The sequence below is a fragment of the Melospiza georgiana genome, chromosome 33 (assembly GCF_028018845.1).
Source record: "Melospiza georgiana isolate bMelGeo1 chromosome 33, bMelGeo1.pri, whole genome shotgun sequence".
In the NCBI taxonomy this organism is placed as follows: domain Eukaryota; kingdom Metazoa; phylum Chordata; class Aves; order Passeriformes; family Passerellidae; genus Melospiza; species Melospiza georgiana.
Genome location: NC_080462.1, coordinates 1,338,804 through 1,358,077, shown reverse-complemented (window position 1 = coordinate 1,358,077; position 19,274 = coordinate 1,338,804). Strand labels below are relative to the sequence as shown.

The 19,274-nt window shown below is 39.0% G+C and overlaps 1 protein-coding gene across 3 annotated transcripts in view; it reads left to right on the top strand.

The window, feature by feature from the left end:
* Window positions 1–19,274, top strand: part of LOC131095133 (GON-4-like protein) — a 43,323-nt gene that overhangs the window by 7,152 nt on the left and 16,897 nt on the right. Inside the window, exons 5-19 of one of the 3 annotated variants that reach the window (XM_058042728.1) lie at window positions 481–531; window positions 1,026–1,076; window positions 1,381–1,476; window positions 2,215–2,319; window positions 3,266–3,436; window positions 5,669–5,861; window positions 7,500–7,601; window positions 8,572–8,612; window positions 10,330–10,433; window positions 12,852–13,050; window positions 13,523–13,609; window positions 14,851–15,019; window positions 15,953–16,097; window positions 16,223–16,373; window positions 18,094–18,210. In XM_058042728.1, coding sequence (XP_057898711.1) covers window positions 481–531; window positions 1,026–1,076; window positions 1,381–1,476; window positions 2,215–2,319; window positions 3,266–3,436; window positions 5,669–5,861; window positions 7,500–7,601; window positions 8,572–8,612; window positions 10,330–10,433; window positions 12,852–13,050; window positions 13,523–13,609; window positions 14,851–15,019; window positions 15,953–16,097; window positions 16,223–16,373; window positions 18,094–18,210 — 1,782 coding nt within the window. Of the gene's footprint in view, window positions 1–480; window positions 532–1,025; window positions 1,077–1,380; window positions 1,477–2,214; window positions 2,320–3,262; window positions 3,437–5,668; window positions 5,862–6,119; window positions 6,130–7,499; window positions 7,602–8,571; window positions 8,613–10,329; window positions 10,434–12,851; window positions 13,051–13,522; window positions 13,610–14,850; window positions 15,020–15,952; window positions 16,098–16,222; window positions 16,374–18,093; window positions 18,211–19,274 lie in introns of those variants that run through there. The other 2 variants (XM_058042726.1, XM_058042729.1) reach the window with 2 other exon arrangements.

Here is a 19,274-nt window from a genome sequence, read left to right as displayed (position 1 = left end):
TTTGAGTTAATTTTGAGTTATTTTTGAGGTTAATTTTGAGTTAATTTTGAGGTTAATTTTGAGGTTAATTTTGAGGTTAATTTTGAGGTTAATTTTGAGGTTAATTTTGAGGTTAATTTTGAGTTATTGGTGAGTTATTGGTGAGTTATTGGTGAGTTATTGGTGAGTTATTGGTGAGTTATTGGTGAGTTATTGGTGAGTTATTGGTGAGTTATTGGTGAGTTATTGGTGAGTTATTGGTGAGTTAGTTTTGAGGTTCATTTTGAGTTATGGGTGAGTTATGGGTGAGTTATATTGTCTGAAAGGGAATTAATTTAAAGGTAATGAATTTAAAAAAAAAGAGAAAAGCTTCATTGTAAGCTGTACTTTACTCATAGTAAATTTACTTATAATAACTTTACTCACAGTAAAGAGTTGCTGGGAAAACCCTGTCCTTAAGGAAAGGATTGAATTTGTTCCTGTTTTGTTTTCACCTCTCAGGAGCCCAAAATGACTCGTTCCAAGCTGAAGGAAGTGGTGGAGAAAGGAGGGGTGAGTAAATCTCTGCTCCATCTCTGCTCTGTGTGCCTGGAGCTGGGGCAGGGAGGAACAGATCCTTCCCTAGAGGAAAAATTCCAGAATTCCCAGAAAGTTTGGGTGGGTTTTTGGGGTGTCTGTGCATGGATTGATGATTTTTATCAATGCTCCTCTTGGAGGGTCACACACCAAAATCACTGAGAGAGCAACAGGAGCATCCATGTGCTTTGAGTCTTGGAGTGAAAAGAACCAATTCAAACAATGAAATGATCAATTAAAACAATTAAATGATCAATTAAATGATCAATTAAATCAATGAAATGACTAATTTGGGCTGGGCAGCACAGAGCCAGGCCAGGCTTGGCAAGGGCAGTGAGCTCCCAGTGCCCATCCTGAATTCATTTCCTGGAGATCAAGTGGGAATTTTGAAGGTTTTGTTTGAGCTCAGCAGCTCCTCAGCTTGGTGACATTTCCCTGTGACACAGCCCAGGTGTTTTTGCTGTCCCCAGGTGATTCCCACGTGGAATATTTCTCCAATTAAGAAGGCAAACGAGGTGAAGGTGAGTGAATTATGGCTGGGGAAGGGCAGATTGCTGCTGAGGCTGAGATTTTGTGTACTGAGCAGACTTGTGTACTAAAATATAAAATAATTTCTGAGCTGCTCATGCCATTTCCATCATATAAATTCTAAATTATTTGTGCCTGTTCTTACACCTTGACTTTCCTTTACCTACCTTCCAGTAATTTATTTCTTTGCTTTCTTCAGGATTTCCTTTCTGAGCTTCAGGGTTTTTCCTAAATTTTAAATCTTTGATCTGATTGTGAACTCCTCCTCCTGCCTTTTTCTCTTTCTCTTGTGTGCAGCCCCCTCAGTTTGTGGACATTCCCCTGGAGGAAGATGATTCCTCTGATGAAGAATACCAGCCTGATGATGAAGAGGAGGATGAGACTGCAGAAGAGGTGAGTGTGCACTGTGTGTGTGTTCAGCACAGAGGGGCTGAACATCTTCCAAATGTTTAATTTCCTGAAAATCTTCACGTTTCTTCCTCATTTCTGAAAAACCAAAGTGAGTAGAATTAGGAAATAACAGGAAAATTTCATATAGCATCTTCCAAATGTTTAATTTCCTGAAAATCTTCACATTTCTTCCTAATGTCTGAAAAGCAAAGTGAATAGAATTAGGAAATAACAGGAAAATTTCATATCTTTGTGTGAAGTTTTCTCCCATTTCTGCTCAAGCAGAACAAGAAATTCACTCAGCCCTTGGAAATTTCTGTGCTGAATAAAACCTTTAATTAGGAAATAACAGGAAATTTTAATATCTTTGTGTGAAGTTTTCTCCCATTTCTGATGAAGCAGAAAAAGAGATTTACCTTGTCCTTGGAAATTCCTGTCCTGAATAAAACCTTTAATTAGGAAATAACAGGAAATTTTAATATCTTTGTGTGAAGTTTTCTCCCATTTCTGCTCAAGCAGAACAAGAAATTCACTCTGCCCTTGCAAAAAAGGCAGAAAAACACAATTTAATTTAACCCATGGACACCTAAAATCTTCCAGCAATCATTTTTCACTTCTCTACCATTCATTTAGCTGGAAGAGAGGCTTTGAAATATTATTTGGGGCAGGATGATTTTTGAGAATTTTTTGATTTTTGGGATGGTTTTTTTTGAGGGTTTTTTGGCACTTTTTGCCCTGCAGAGCTTGCTGGAGAGTGATGTGGAGAGCACAGCTTCTTCTCCTCGTGGGGCCAAGAGGTGCAGGACACGGCGCTCCTCTGATGAGGAGGGAGGGACCCTCTGTGAGGTAAAACTGGAGGGAAAAAAATCCCAATTTATCCATCCAAATCCCCTGAAAAAATCCCCTAAAATCCCCTTAAAAAATCCCCTAAAAATCCCCTAAAAAAATCTCCTAAAATCCCTTAAAAATCCCCTAAAAATCCCTTAAAATCCCCTAAAAAATCCCCTAAAAATCCCCTAAAAAAATCCCCTAAAATCCCCTAAAAAATCCCCTAAAATCCTCTAAAAAAATCCCCTAAAATCCCCTAAAAAAATCCCCTAAAAAAAAATCAATTTCTAAAATTGTGAGGCCAGGTGGATTTAGGGTCCCACTGCTACATTGGGCTGACTCTAAAATAAAACAAGAAATTCACTCTGCCCTTGCAGATTTGGCAATTCCTGTCCTGAATAAAATCTTTAATTAGGAAATAATAAGAAAATTTCATATCTTTTTTGTGAAGCATTTCTGCTCAAGCAGAAAAAGAAATTCACTCTGCCCTTGGAAATTCCCGTCCTGAATAAAACCTTTAATTAGGAAATAACAGGAAAATTTTATATCTTTTTTTGTGAAGCATTTCTGCCATTTCTGCTCAAGCAGAACAAGAAATTCACTCTCGGAAATTCACCAAAAATTCACCAAAAATTCACCAAAAAATCACCAAAAACTCACCGGAAATTCACCGAAAAAATCACCAAAAATTCACAGAAAATTCACCAAAACCTCACCAAAAACTCACTGGAAATTCACCGGAAAAATCACCAAAAATTCACCAAAAATTTACCGAAAAATCACCAAAAATTCACCAAAAATTTACCAAAAAATCACCAAAAATTCACAGAAAATTCACCAAAAAATCACCAAAAATTCACCGAAAATTCACCGAAAATTCACCAAAAACTCACCGAAAATTCACCAAAAACTCACCATAAATTCACCTCTTGGTCCAAAGCTAACTTTTCATATTTTTAAGCAGATGGAGGTGGTGCCCCCAGCCCCTGTGAGACACATCAGTGCCGAGGTGGTGCCCATGGGCCCCCCACCACCCCCCAAGGCCAAGCAGAGCAGGGACAGCTCCTTCATGGAGAAGCTGCACGCTGTGGATGAGGAGCTGGCCTCCAGCCCCATGTGCATGGACGCCTACCAGGTACTGCTGCCTTTGTTAATTCTCATTTTATGGAGAGGAGGAGAGTTTCTGGGGGTTTTTCCTGGTTTTTGGGGTTTTTTCCCTTTTTTTTTCCCCTTTTTTTCCCCTTCTTTTCCCCTTTTTTCCCCCCTTTTTTCCCCCTTTTTTCCCCCTTTTTTCCCCCCTTTTTTTCCCCCCTTCTTTCCCCCCCTTATTTTTCCCCCCCTTATTTTTCCCCCCTTATTTTTCCCCCCTTATTTTTCCCCCCTTATTTTTCCCCCCTTATTTTTCCCCCCTTATTTTTCCCCCCTTATTTTTCCCCCCTTATTTTTCCCCCCTTATTTTTCCCCCCTTTTTTTCCCGCCCTTTTTTTCCCGCCCTTTTTTCCCGCCTTTTTTTCCCCCTTTTTTTCCCCTTTTCCCCCCCGTTTTTTTCCCCTTCCCACCCCCCTTTTTCCCCCTTTTCCTGCGATGTCCTGGGTTTTTTCCTGGGACATTTTGGGTTTTTTTTCTGGGATGTTCTGTGGGGACTTTGTGGGCTTTTTCCTGGGTCTTTGGGGTTTTTTTTCTGGGACATTCTGGAGTGACTTTGTGGGCTTTTTCCTGGGCTTTTTCCTGGGATGTCCTGGGTTTTTTCCTGTGATGTTCTGGGTTTTTTCCTGTGATGTTCTGAAGTTTTTTCAGGGACATTCTGGGGGGACTTCATGGGCTTTTTCCTGGGATGTTCTGTGGGGACTTTGTGGGTTTTTTTAAGGAAGTTCTGTGGGGACTTTGTGGGCTTTTTCCTGAGACTTTGGGGGTTTTTTTTGGGACATTTTGGGGGGAGTTTGTGTGATTTTTTTCTGGGACATTCTGGAGGGACTTTGTGGGCTTTTCCCTGGGATGTCCTGGGCTTTTTCTGGGACGTTCTGGGCGACCTTTGTGTTTTTTTCCCCAGCACTTTATGACTTTTTCCTAGGACTTTATCACTTTTTTCCTGCCACTCTGTGGCTTTTTCTGAGCTGGCCACGGCAGGGATGTTTAATTTGTCCCTGCAGCCCCTGGAGGACAGCCTGATTGCCTTCAGAGACCTTCTGGGGGGACTTCATGGGCTTTTTCCTGGGATGTTCTGGGGTTTCTTTAAGGAACTTCTGTGGGGACTTTGTGGGCTTTTTCCTGGGTCTTTGGGGTTTTTTTTTGGGACATTCTGGGGGGAGTTTGTGTGTTTTTTTCTGGGACATTCTGGAGCGACTTTGTGGGCTTTTTCCTGGGCTTTTCCCTGGGATGTCCTGGGTTTTTTCCTGTGATGTTCTGGGTTTTTTCCTGTGATGTTCTGGGGTTTTTTCTGGGACATTCTGGGGGGACTTTGTGGGCTTTTTCCTGGGATGTTCTGTGGGGACTTTGTGGGTTTTTTTAAGGAAGTTCTGTGGGGACTTTGTGGGCTTTTTCCTGAGACTTTGGGGGTTTTTTTTGGGACATTCTGGGGGGAGTTGGTGTGTTTTTTTCTGGGACATTCTGGAGGGACTTTGTGGGCTTTTCCCTGGGATGTCCTGGGCTTTTTCTGGGACGTCCTGGGCGACCTTTGTGTTTTTTTCCCCAGCACTCTATGACCTTTTCCTCGGACTTTATCACTTTTTTTCCTGCCACTTTGTGGCTTTTTCTGAGCTGGAAAACCCCAGGGGTGTTTCATTTGTCCCCGCAGTCCCCTGGAGGACAGCCTGATTGCCTTCAGAGACCTTCTGGGGGGACTTCATGGGCTTTTTCCTGGGATGTTCTGTGGGGACTTTGTGGGCTTTTTCCTGGGTCTTTGGGGGTTTTTTTTGGGACATTTTGGGGGGAGTTTGTGTTTTTTTTCTGGGACGTTCTGAGCATTTTCTGGGACATTCTGGAGCAACTTTGTGGGCTTTTTCCTGGGCTTTTCCCTGGGATGTCCTGGGCCTTTTCCTGTGACGTCCTGGGGTTTTTTTAAGGAAGTTCTGTGGGGACTTTGTGGGCTTTTTCCTGGGTCTTTGGGGTTTTTTTCTGGGACATTCTGGAGGGACTTTGTGGGCTTTTTCCTGGGTTTTTTCCTGTGATGTTCTGGGGTTTTTCCTGTGATGTTCTGGGGTTTTTCCTGAGATGTTCTGGGGTTTTTTCAGGGACGTCCTGGGCGACCTTTGTGTTTTTTTCCCCAGCACTTTATGACCTTTTCCTAGGACTTTATCACTTTTTTCCTGCCACTCTGTGGCTTTTTCTGAGCTGGAAAACCCCAGGGATGTTTCATTTGTCCCCGCAGCCCCTGGAGGACAGCCTGATTGCCTTCAGGACGCGCTCCAAGCGGCCGCTGAAGGACGTTCCGCTGGGGCAGCTGGAGGCCGAGCTGCGCGCGCCCGACATCACGCCCGACATGTACGAGCCCAGCACGGGCGACGACGAGGAGTGGGAGAGGTGGCTCAGGGGGCTCATGAACGACGACGTGGAGAACGAAGGTACCTGGGAGGGGTCGCTGGTGTGTAAAACAACATGGATTTGTGTTAAAATCGCCATATCCTGGCTTGTTTAAACACGTTCTGAGGTGGTGATGCCATCACCTCCCTGGGCAGGCCATGGCAGAATTTGGAACTTGGTGAGAACGTGGTGTGAACTTACTTGGGCAGAACTTGGGCAGAACTTGGGCAGAACTTGGGCAGAACTTGGGCAGAACTTGGGCAGAACTTGGGCAGAACTTGGTCATGAACAATGACGTGGAGAACGAAGGTACCTGGGAGAGATGGAGCTGGAGGGGTCACTGGTGTGAAAAGCACGATGATTTTGTGTTAAAATTGCCCCATCCAGGCTTGTTTAAGCACATTCTGAGGTGGTGGCTCCACCACCTCTGTGGGCAGGCCATGGCAGAACTTGGTAGGAACTTGGTCAGAGCTTGATCGGAACTTGAGCAGAGCATGAGGAGAACTTGGTGAGAACTTGGTGCAAACTTACTTGGTAAGGACTTGGTGAGGACTTACTTGCTCAGAACTTGCTCAGAACTTGCTCAGAACTCGCTCAAGAACGATGACATGGAGAATGAAGGTACCTGGGAGAGCTGGAGCTTAGGGAGGGTCACTGGTGTGACAAACACCATGAATTTGTGTTAAAATTGCCACATCCAGGCTTAAATACATTCAGGGATGGTGATGTCACCACCTCCCTGGTCAGAGCTTGGTGAGAACTTGGTGAGAACTTGGTCATGAATGATGACATGGAGAATGAAGGTACCTGGTAGAGATGGAGCTGGAGGGGTCACTGGTGTGTAAAACAACATGAATTTGTGTCAAAATTGCCACATCCAGGCTTAAATACATTCAGGGATGGTGATGTCACCACCTTCCTGGTCAGAACTTGGTCATGAATGATGATGTGGAGAATGAAGGTACCTGATAGAGATGGAGCTTGGGGAGTCAGTGACAAACTGACAAACACCATGAATTTGTGTTAAAATTGCCACATCCAGGTTTGTTTAAACACATTCTGAGGTGGTGATGCCACCACCTCCCTGGTCAGAGCTTGGTGGGAGCTTGGTGGGAACTTGGCCAGAACTTGAGCAGAACTCAGTTTGAGCTGTCAGGTTTGTTCTTGTTTCCATAAATCCAAAATTCCTCTTTGTGACAGTGAATAAATAAAACTCCTGGCTCGGTGCTGGGGCAGGATGATGACAAAACCTGCTCAAAACCTGCTCAAAACCTGATTAGATCCTGTTCAAAACCTGTTCAAAACCTGATTAAAACCTGATTAAAACCTGTTCAAAACCTGATAAAATCTGCTCAAAACTTGATTAAAATCTGCTCAAAACTTGATTAAAATCTGCTCAAAACCTGTTCAAAACCTGATTAAAACCTGCTCAAAACTTGATTAAAACCTGCTCAAAACTTGATTAAAACCTGCTCAAAACCTGATTAAAACCTGATTAGATCCTGTTCAAAACCTGATTAAATATGCTCAAAACCTGATTAAAAACTGCTCAAAACCTGATTAAATCTGTTCAAAACCTGATTAAACCTGCTCAAAACTTGATTAAAACCTGCTCTAAAACCTGCTCAAAACCTGCTCAAAACCTGATTAAAGCCTGATTAAAACCTGTTTTTTTGCAGATGAAGCTGATGACGATGATGACCCTGAGTACAATTTCCTGGAAGATCTGGATGAACCAGACACAGAAGATTTCAGGAATGACCGTGCTGTGAGAATCACCAGTGAGTTCCTCAGGAATTCCCCCTCCTGCCTTGCAGTAATTCCTTGGGAATTGTTTTGTGGCAAGGAATTTTTTGTGGTGCAGGATATTAAATAAAGATTTATTTAATTAAAGAGCTTTTGGCTCTCTGGGAGTGCATGGGAGGATCTGGGCTGAGCTGCTGTGCTCAGCACAACCTGAAAAACAAAATTTAGGTGACAATAAAACCTGAAATTAGGTGATAATGCATTCTGAAAGGCAGTTCAGACTTGAATGTTTGCCTTGTGATTGAATTTAATTAGATTTTAAAGTCCCCACAGACTTTAGTTTTATAAACATAACATTTTCTGGCTTTGCAAAAAGCCACGCTTGCTTTAGGTCTTAGTGCAGATTTGCATAACTTTAAATTTAATCATGAATTATAAATGTGCAATTTTATAAATATGAAATATATTTAGATTAGATAAATATATATAATATATAAAATATATGAAAATATAAAAAATATATATTATATATGTTATATATTCTATGTTATATATTCTATGTTATATATTCTATATGATATGGTATATATTATATATATTATATATTATATATTATATATTATATATTATATATTATATATTATATATTATATATTATATATTATATATTGCATTATACATTACACATATATTGTACATTATATATTATATATTATATATAATAGTACATATATAATAGTATATATATATAATATTATGAATATAAAAAATTAGGTTTTATGTGATATTTTAGAATCCAGACAATCTCAGCTCGAGATTTTTTTTGGGCCCAGCATTAAAAAAGGAATTATATCAGGGGCCTTTCTTTTTTTGGTCCTCTGTTTGTAGGAGGAGGATTTCCCTCTGTGAGAGAAATTCCTTCAGTTGAGCTGATATTATGACAGGATCTGCTGAGTGTTTCTTGGGAAAAGGCATCTTGACAATCCCTTTTAATTTTCCTTGCAGAAAAGGAGGTGAATGAGCTGATGGAGGAGCTGTTTGAGACAGTAAGTGACAATAAAGTGGCACAAAAGCAGGGCTGGCAGCTGGCACGTGGCACTGGAGGGTGCTGGGCTGTGCCAGGGGCTCTGCCACTGCTGGGGCAGGTTTGGCCTTGGCTAGGGAAGGTCTGCAGGGATTGCCACGAGTGAGGATGTGTAGGGATTGCCTGAAGTGAAGATCTACAGGGATTTCCTGAAGTGAAGATTTGCAGGGATTTCCTAAAGTGAAGATCTGCAGGGATTTCCTGAAGTGAAGATCTGTAGGGATTTCCTGAGGGTCTGTTGGGATTTCCTGAAGTGAAGGTCTGTGAAATGAAGATCTGCAGGGATTTCCTGAAGTGAAGATCTGTGAAGTGAAAATCTGCAGGGATTTCCTGAAGTGAATGTCTACAGGGATTTCCTGAAGATCTGTAGGGATTTCCTAAAGTGAAGCTCTGTGAAATGAAGATTTGCAGGGATTTCCTGGATTGAGGGTCTGGGAAATGAAGATTTGTAGGGATTTCCTAAAGGGAAGATCTGCAGGAATTTCCTGAAGATCTGTGGGGATTTCCTGGAGATCTGCAGGGATTTCCTGAAGGGAAGCTCTGCAGGGATTTCCTGAAATGAAGATTTGCAGGGATTTCCTGAAGTGAAGGTCTGCAAGGATTTCCTAAAGTGAAGATCTCTAGGGATTTCCTGGGGGTCTGTAGGGATTTCCTGAAGTGAAGATCTGTGAAATGAAGGTCTGTAGGGATTTCCTGAAATGAAAATTTGTAGGGATTTCCTGAAATGAAGATCTGTGAAATGAAGGTCTGTAGGGATTTCCTGAAGTGAAAATTTGTAGGGATTTCCTGAAATGAAGATCTGTGAAATGAAGGTCTGCAGGGATTTCCTGAAGTGAAGATCTGTGAAGTGAAAATCTGCAGGGATTTCCTGAAATGAAGATCTGTAGGGATTTCCTGAAGTGAAGGACTGTGAAATGAACATTTGTAGGGATTTCCTGAAGGGAAGATTTGTAGGGATTTCCTGAAGGGGAAGATCTGCAGGGATTTCCTGAAGTGAGAGTCTCTGAAGTGAAGATTTGCAGGGATTTCCTGAACTGAGGATCTGTAGTGATTTTCTAAAGTGAAGATCTCCAGAGATTTCCTAAAGTGAAGATTTGTAGGGATTTCCTGAAGTGATGCTCTGTGAAATGAAGATCTGCAGGGATTTCTTAAAGTGAAGATCTGTAGGGATTTCCTGAAATGAAAATCTGTAGGGATTTCCTGAGGGGAAGATCTGCAGGGATTTCCTGAGGGTCTTTAAGGATTTCCTGAAGTGAAGATGTGTAAAATGAAGGCCTACAGGGATTTCCTGAAGGGAAGCTCTGTAAAATGAAGGCCTGCAGGCATTTCCTGAAGGGAAGCTCTGTAAAATGAAGGCCTGCAGGGATTTCCTGAGGGTCTTTAGGGATTTCCTGAAGGGAAGCTCTGTAAAATGAAGGCCTGCAGGGATTTCCTGAAGTGAAGATCTGTAAAATGAAGGCCTGCAGGGATTTCCTGAAGGGAAGCTCTGTAAAATGAAGGCCTGCAGGGATTTCCTGAAGGGAAGCTCTGTAAAATGAAGGTCTGCAGGCATTTCCTGAGGGTCTTTAGGGATTTCCTGAAGGGAGGCTCTGTGCTGAGCAGACCATCATGAGCTTCATGAGCCAAAGTTAAATTCCTTCCTTGAGCTCCCTCCTCTGAGCTGCTGCATGTCTCTGCAGTTCCAGGGGGAGATGGGCTTCTCCAGCATGAAAGATGAGAGGCCAGAAGATGGAGATGCTGTTACAGAGTCCAGGCCAAATTTCAACACCCCCCAGGCCCTCAGGTAGGAGAATTTATTTATTTCTGTCCTGATTTCCTCTCTGAGGAAAAGCCTCTGTGGCAAGCCACCAAAGAGAAAAACTGTCCTGGCAGCTCAGGGCGCTGTTCTGAAAGCTCTGAGCCATTTTTCTTCATGGCAATGTCCAGGCCCAGGCTGGACAAGGCTTGGATCAATGTGGGATGGTGAAAAATATCCTTGCTCTTGGGACTGGATGAGTTTTTGGGTCTGTTTCCACCCAAATCGTTCCATTGCCCAAAAATTCCCTTGCACCTAAACTGAGGGGGTGAGGAGCTGAAACTCCTGAGCTCACCAATCTTTGGATATTTGGGATTAAATGCATCAAAAAAAAGATTTTCCAGAGATGAGTTTTTGGGTCTATTTCAACCCAAACCATTCCATGGTTTTACGAGCACAGTGCCCCTACCAAAAATCCCCTTGCACCTAAAATGGGGGAGTGAGGAGCTGAAAGTCCTAAGCTCCCCAATCTTTGGAAATTTGGGATTAAATTCATTAAAAAAGATTTCCCAGAGCAGCTGTGGGTGCTCCTGGAAGTGTCCAAGGCCAGGCTGGACAGGGCTGGGATGGTGGAAAGGGTCCCTGCCCATGGCACTGGATGAGTTTTAAGATTTATTTCAACCCAAACCATTCCATGGTTCTATGAGCACATTGCTCCCACCAAAAATCCCCTTGCACCCAAATTTGAGGAGATGAGGATCTAACTCTTAACTGCTGAACTCAGAAATCTTTGGACATTTGGGATTAAACACATCAAAACAGATTTTCCAGGGAATCTGTGGTTGTTTCTGGTTGGACATTTTGGAGCACCCTGGCATTGTGGAAAGTGTCCCTGCCATGCAATGGGGGTGAAATTAGATAAAATTTTAAGCTCCCTCCAACCCAAATCATTCAATATTTCTGTGATTTCTCTCCAGGTAATAATTCCAGTGTTCCAGCAGCTCAGAAGGAGCTGCTGATGGGGGGTGGCTCCTCGCTGATGGGGCAGAGCAGCTCAAGGTGCAGCTGGGTCTGTTTGGGAAAGGAGCAAAAGCGAAGGCTGGGATGGCCGGGTGCTGTCCCTGGGCTGAGCAGTGCCACAGGGCAGGGCACAGCTCTGAACCAGCTACAGACTGAAAGCAGGCATATTTATTTGGAAATAGAATTTTATATAAATAAAAATACGTAATATTTATTTATTTATTTATCTATCTATTCATTTAATTATAAATATATATAATATATATAATATATATAATGATTATATATTTTATATATATTATTATGTAATATATAATATATCATATTACATTATTATATAATATAATATATCTAGTATATCATTATATATAATCATATAATATATAATATATATTATATAATGTATTATATATTCTATACTATATCATATATATAATATAATATATTATATTATATTATTACATAATAAAGAATATATAATATTATAGATATAATTATATTTAACATTATATAATATTATATAATAATATTATATAATATATAATATATACTATTATATATAATATATATTATATATAGTGTATATTTTATATTATATAACATATATTATATAATATATAATATATAATATATAATATATAATATAATAGATATATTTAATGTTATATAATAATGTTATATAATAACATTATATACTATTATATAATAATAGTATATACTATTATATATATAATATATATTATATATATTATTATATGTATAATTATGTATATAATATATAATATATAATATATAATATATAATATATAATATATGTATAATATATATAATATATATAAATTAAAACTAAAATAAATAAAATAATTATTACTAATGAAATAATGAATTCCTGCTCCAGGAGTAGCTCTTACTGTAGGACCTCTGGTAGAGTTCTCAGCATAAGGCTGGGAAATAATTAAATATTAAAAATTAATTCCGATTTAAATTATAATGAAATATTAATTATTATAATAATATTATAAATAATATCATGTTATTTTAATAAATATAAACAACAAAAATATTATTAAAATGTTATTAAAATATTACCAAAATTGTTATAAAATATTTTCTGTTATAAAATTATAAGTAAATATTTAAAATACATAAATATTTTCAAAAATTTTAGTATTTTTGAATATTTTAAATTAATTTTTTAATCAAGTAGCAGGATTTGAATCAGTTTTGGTCTTTCTGGAGACCTTCCAGCTGGACTTAGTATAGGGATGGTAAAACCGAACCCAGATAGAATAAAATATATAATCAACGTTCTAAATTAAAAAAAATATATATATATATAAATTTTGTTTTATATATATATAAATAAAATTCTAAATAAACATGAAGCATTATTGAATTAGGGATTTATTACATTTAATTACATATTTAAATTTTGATTTCCATCAGATTTGAGGAGCCTCTGGCCAATTTGCTGAACAAGCAGCACCAGACAGTGAAGGAACAACTGGAGCAGCTGAGAATTAAAAAATCCTCAATCAAAGCACCCCAAGAAACTGAAAAATCCAAAAATCAAAATGAGAAACCCCAGCACAGCCTGGTCCTGGACACTGCCCAGAGGAAGAGGCTCCAGCAGCAAATGCAGCAGGTAAGAAATTTATTTTAGTGATTGTATTCTGTAAAAATCCCATTTTTATAAATTTTTTTAACTGTTTAAGGGTAATATTCCTAATCTAGTTTGAATTATTTTTTTGTTTCCTCCTGCCACCGCACAAACTTGTGTATGGATTCAGAAATGGGCAGTTCTAAAAGCTGAAATCTTTGCTGTTAAAGAAATAATTATGTATTTTTATAGGAAAAAAATTAATTTCTGTGTTGGTCATGATGAGAATTTGGCACAAAAGCTGAGAAACTGCCCAAAAATTTCTGATATCTTCAAAATTTCTATAATAAACTCTTAACATTTCCCCTCAGTTTTCTGTTGATTTTAAGATATTTTTGCAGAGATTTTTGCTGTGCTCAGGGGATATTTCTTGTGCCTTTGGATTTGTGCTTTCCAATTCCTTGGATTTGTGCTAAACTTTAAAAAAATCCAAATTTTTCTGATTTTATTCCTCAAGCACGTTCAGCTCCTGACTCAAATCCATCTCCTGGCAAGTTTCAACCCTGCTCTGAGTTCAGAGGCCAGCACCACCCAGATGTTTTTGGTAAGAAATGCCCTAAAATCAAATATCCATAAATTCAAATTATTCCTGGTCTCTGGGCAAACTTAGAAATATTAATTTATTTGTAATTAATTTACTTAGAAAGGTGAATTTTTTTATTTATCCCATTAAACTGGGAATTAAGGTTCTGGATAGGAAACTTAGTTTTCAGTTTAATGGGATAAATATTGGTATGGATAATGGGATAAATATTGGAATGAATAATCAATTTAATGGGATAAATATTGGAATGGCTAATGGGATAAATATTGGAATGGATAATCAATTTAATGGGATAAATATTGGAATGGATAATCAATTTAATGGAATAAATATTTGAATGAATAATAAATTTATGGATAATCCATGGATAATCAATATATTGATATTATTATTTCACTGGATTTGTGATGCCCCAAATGAAGATTTATAATCAGACTATAAATATTAAAATAATATTAAATAATAATAATAATAATAATAATAATAATAATAATAATAATAATAATAATAATAATAATAATAAAATGTCATAATACAATCATAATAATATTGTAGTGTAATGTAATGTAACGTAATATAATATAATATAATGTAATATAGTATAATGTAATATAATGTAATGTGATATAATGTGATATAACATAATAAATATAATATAATAATGTATAATAATAATAGCACCAATTAATATTATTTATATAAATAATATTATAATTATAGCATCAATAATAATATAATGTAATTTGATTTATAACCTAATTACTTATATCACATTTTTAATCTGATCATTTATAATTTACAGTCTGATCTTTTCCATGTTAATACTACTACTACGAATAGATTTATAATATTATTATTTATAGCACTAAATATTAGTATTTATATAAATAATAATAGTAGTGTTGTAATAACAATAATAATATAATGTATAATGTATTAATATATATTTAATGTAATATAATGTAATGTAATGTAATATAATGTAATATAATATAATGTAATATAATGTAATATAATGTAATATAATGTAATGTAATGTAATGTAATATAGTATAGTATAATATGATATAATATGATATAATGTAATGTAATGTAATATAGTATAGTATAATATGATATAATATAATATAATTTATAATCTGAATATGTATATCATATTTCTAATGCGATCATTTACAATTTACAATCTGATTTTTTGCGTTTGTCTCTCTGTCCCCCGCCTGTCCGTGCTGCCCTTGCAGAGCGAGCTGGGCAGCTTTGCCTGCAGCTCCAGCCTGCACCAGGCGCCGCAGAACCCCAAATTCCAGAGCATGTTCCAGCCCTGCAACCTGCAGGGGGCGCTGCAGCTCCTGCACGACTTCCACGCCCGGGTGCCCGTGGAGTGCAGCCCCAGGAAGGCTGGCAAGAGTGGTAAGGGCGGGGTGTGCCCTTTGCTGACCCGCATTTGGGGCAACTGAGGGGTGTTTTAAACAATTTTTGTTCTATTTTCAGTCTCATGTGATAGGTGAGACAATCCAGATATCATAACTCACAGCATTGCAATCAGAAGTTAATTATTTCTACATTTCAATATACTAGAAGTGTTTTAGTATATTGAAATTTAGAATTTCCACACCAATTTTCTATAAATCCATTTCCCACAGGGACAGGGTGGGGAAAGCATGACCAGGCTGTGAGGAAATACAAGTGAGAGGACAGGGTGGGTTATGCCCTTTTCTGACCCAGATTTGGGGCAACTGAGGGGTGTTTTAAACAATTTTTGTTCTATTTTCAGTCTCATGTGAAGGGTGAGACAATCCAGATATCATAACTCACAGCATCACAATCAGAAGTTAATTATTTCTTAATTACAATATACTAAAAGTGTTTATTTGTCTCTCAGCTTTAGCCACACCAAGTAGCAGGTTATGAAGAAATATAAGTGAAGGGACAGGATTATTCCCTTTTCTGACCCAGATTTGGGGCAATTTAGAGTTGTTTTAAACAAATTTTATTCCATTTTCAGTCTCATGTAAAGAGTGAGATAATACAAATATCATAAATCACAATCAGAAGTTAATTATTTCTTAATTACAATATACTAAAAGTGTTTCTTGGCTCAGAGTGGCCACTTGCTCTTTGCCTTGCTACAAAGCAAAAGAAAAGATGAAAAAGGAAAAGAATTTTACATTTTCCTGGTGTAAACTTCAAGGGGAAAACAAGGAAATCTGCAAATTCTAAAAGCAAGAAGAAGTTCTTTTTGCAGTGAAAGGAGTAAAAAAAGCAGATTTTTCAAGGAGTGAGCAGTGACAAACATCCATCCACACACCCAAAACCGTCCTTCCCTGTTCATTCTTTTCCCAGCAAACGAATTCTCGTGTTTGCCCAAGCAAGTGGCCTGGATTTTGGCAACCAGGAAAGTTTTCATGTACCCAGAGCTGCTGCCCATCTGTGCCTTGAGGGCAAACCCTCCCCGGGACAAGATTGTCTTCACCAAGGCAGAGGACAAGTGAGTGATTATTGCCCAATTCTTGCACAAAATGGGGTGGAAATTGCTTTGTTAAAGAGAATTTCCATCCCTGGGGAGAGCTGAGAGGTTTCTTATCCCTTCCCTTCCCTCTTTCCCCTGCGCAGCTTGTTGGCTTTAGGGCTGAAACATTTCGAAGGGACGGATTTCCCCAAGCCTTTGATCAGCAAATATCTGCTGCCCACCAAAACTGCCCACCAGCTGACGGTGAGGATCAAGAACCTCAACATGAACAGAGCCCCTGACAACATCATCAGGGTAAGGGCCACCTCCTGGGCTCCTTATTTCAAATAAAATGTCATCCTTGGGGTGGCAGTGAGGATTTAAGCTTTTATTTCCATTAGTCGCTGGATTTCGGAGGTGTTTAGAGGCTGATTGGACTCTTTAGAGGTCAGATAGTCCTGGTAAAACTCAGTGATGCTGATTAGAACTTTATCCAGGTGAATTATTTCAAAGAAAAAGTCATTCTTGTGGTGGCAGTGAGGATTTAACCTTTTGTTTCCCTTAGCCAGAAAACCAGATTAAACAACACCTGCATAAAACAAAACCAGTTAAAACAAAATCTGCACAAAACCAGATTGAACAACTCCTGCACAAAACCAGATTAAACAACACCTGCATAAAACCAGATTAAACAGCACCTGCACAAAACAAAACCAGATAAAACACCCTTCCAGCAGCTGCTCTGTGTTCCAAGGGCTTCTTATTTTAAATAAAATGTCATCCTTGGGGTGGCAGTGAGGATTTAACCTTTTATTTCCCTTAGCCACAAAATCAGATAAAAACAACACCTATATAAAACAACACCTGCATAAAACAAAAGCACATAAAACAACACCTGTATTAAACAAAAAGAAGATAAAACAACACCTGCACAAAACCACATAAAACAAAAATGCATAAAACAACACCTGCATAAAAACACATAAAACAACACCAGATAAAACAAAACCAGATAAAACAGCACCTGCATAAAACAAAACCACATAAAACAACACCTGTATTAAACAAAAACAAGGTAAAACAACACCTGCACAAAACCACATAAAACAAAAATACATAAAACAACACCTGCATAAAAACACATAAAACAACACCAGATAAAACAGAACAACACCTGCACAGCTGCCTGAATCTGTGAGAGCAGCCAGCACGGCAGTGAGCTCCTGGTTATTATTTTTAATATTCCTGTGGGTGAAACCTTATTAAAAAAATCCCTTTATTGACATGAACACCTGCAGAGAGCCCAGTCCTTCACCCCAGCAGTGTCACCTGAGCAATGTCACCTGTGGCTGCAGTGTCACCCCAGCAGTGTCCCCTGTGTGCCTGTGTCACCTGTGTGGCTGCAGTGTCACCTGAGCAGTGTCACCTGTGTGGCTGCAGTGCCACCTGTGGCTCAGTGTCACCCCAGCAGTGTCACCCCAGCAGTGTCACCCCAGCAGTGTCTCCTGTGTGGCTGCAGTGTCACCTGAGCAGTGTCACCTGTGTCCCTTTGTCACCTGTGTGGCTGCAGTGCCACCTGTGTCCCTCTGTCCCCTGTCCCTCTGTCCCTGTCCCCTCAGCACTACAAGAGGACCAAGCAGCTGCCAGTGCTGCTGAGGTGCTGTGTGGCTGCATTGTCACCTGTGTCCCTTTGTCACCTGTGTGGCTGCAGTGTCACCTGTGTGGCTGCAGTGTCACCTGTGTCCCTTTGTCTTGTGTGGCTGCAGTGTCACCCCAGCAGTGTCACCTGTTTCCCTTTGTCACCTGTGTCCCTCTGTCCCCTGTCCCTCTGTCCGTGTCCCCTCAGCACTACAAGAGGACCAAGCAGCTGCCGGTGCTTCTCAGGTGCTGTGAGGCTGCATTGTCACCTGTGTCCCTTTGTCACCTGTGTGGCTGCAGTGTCACCTATGGCTGCAGTGTCACCCTAGCAGCGTCACCTGTGGCTGCATTGTCACCTGTCCCTTTGTCCCCTGTCCCTGTGTCCGTGTCCCCTCAGCACTACAAGAGGACCAAGCAGCTGCCGGTGCTGCTCAGGTGCTGTGAGGAGCTGCAGCCCCACGAGTGGAAGGCGCCCGTGGAGAGGGAGGAGCAGCGCCTGCCCTTCTGGTTGAAGGTATTTCCTCAGGGGAGTTGGGCTTTGGGTCATTTTTTGGGGGGTTTTATTTGGTTTTGTGGGGATTTTTTTTCCTTTTGTGGATTTTTTTTCCTTGTGGATTTTTTTCCTTTTGTGGATTTTTTTCCTTTTGTGGATTTTTTTCCTTTTGTGGATTTTTTTCCTTGTGGATTTTTTTCCTTTTGGATTTTTTTCCTTGTGGTTTTTTTTCCTTTAGGATTTTCCCTGTGGATTTTTTCCTTGTGGATTTTTTCCCTTGTGGATTTTTTCCTCGTGGATTTTCCCCTTATGGATTTTTTCCTTGTGGATTTTTCCCTTTTGTGGATTTTTTCCTTTTGTGGTTTTTCTTTTCCTTTTGTGAATTTTTTTTCCTTGTGGATTTCTTTCCTTTTGTGGATTTCTCTCCTTTTGTGGATTTCTCTCCTTTTGTGGATTTTCCCCTTGTGGATTTTTTTTCCTTGTGGATTTTATTTTTTCCTTGTGGATTTTCCTTTTGGATTTTTTCCTTCTGGATTTTTTCCTTTTGTGGATTTTTTCCTCATGGATTTTTTCGTCATGGATTTTCCCCTTGTGGATTTTTTCCTTGTGGGTTTTTCCCCTTGTGGATTTTCCCTGTGGATTTTTTCCTTTTGTGGATTTTTTTCCTTGTGGATTTTTTCTTTTTGGATTTTCCCCTTATGTGGATTTTTCCTTTTGGATTTTTCTCCCTATGGATTTTTTTCCTTTTGTGGATTTTTTTCTGGATTTTTTCCTTCTGTGTTGGTTTTTTTTTTTTTTTTTTTTTTTTTGTTTTGGTTTGGTTTGGTTTTTTTTTTGTTGTTGTTTTTTTTTGTTTTTTGTTTTTTTTTTGTTTTTTTTTTGTTTTTTTTTTTTCCTTCTGGATTTTTTCCTTTGGTGGAGTTTTTCCTTGTGGATTTTTTTCCTTGTGGATTTTTTCCTTCTGGATTTTTTCCTTTGGTGGAGTTTTTCCTTCTGGATTTTTTCCTTTGGTGGAGATTTTCCTTTTGGATTTTTTTCCTTTTGGATTTTTCCTGGAGCCACAGACACCATTCCTGTGAGTCAGG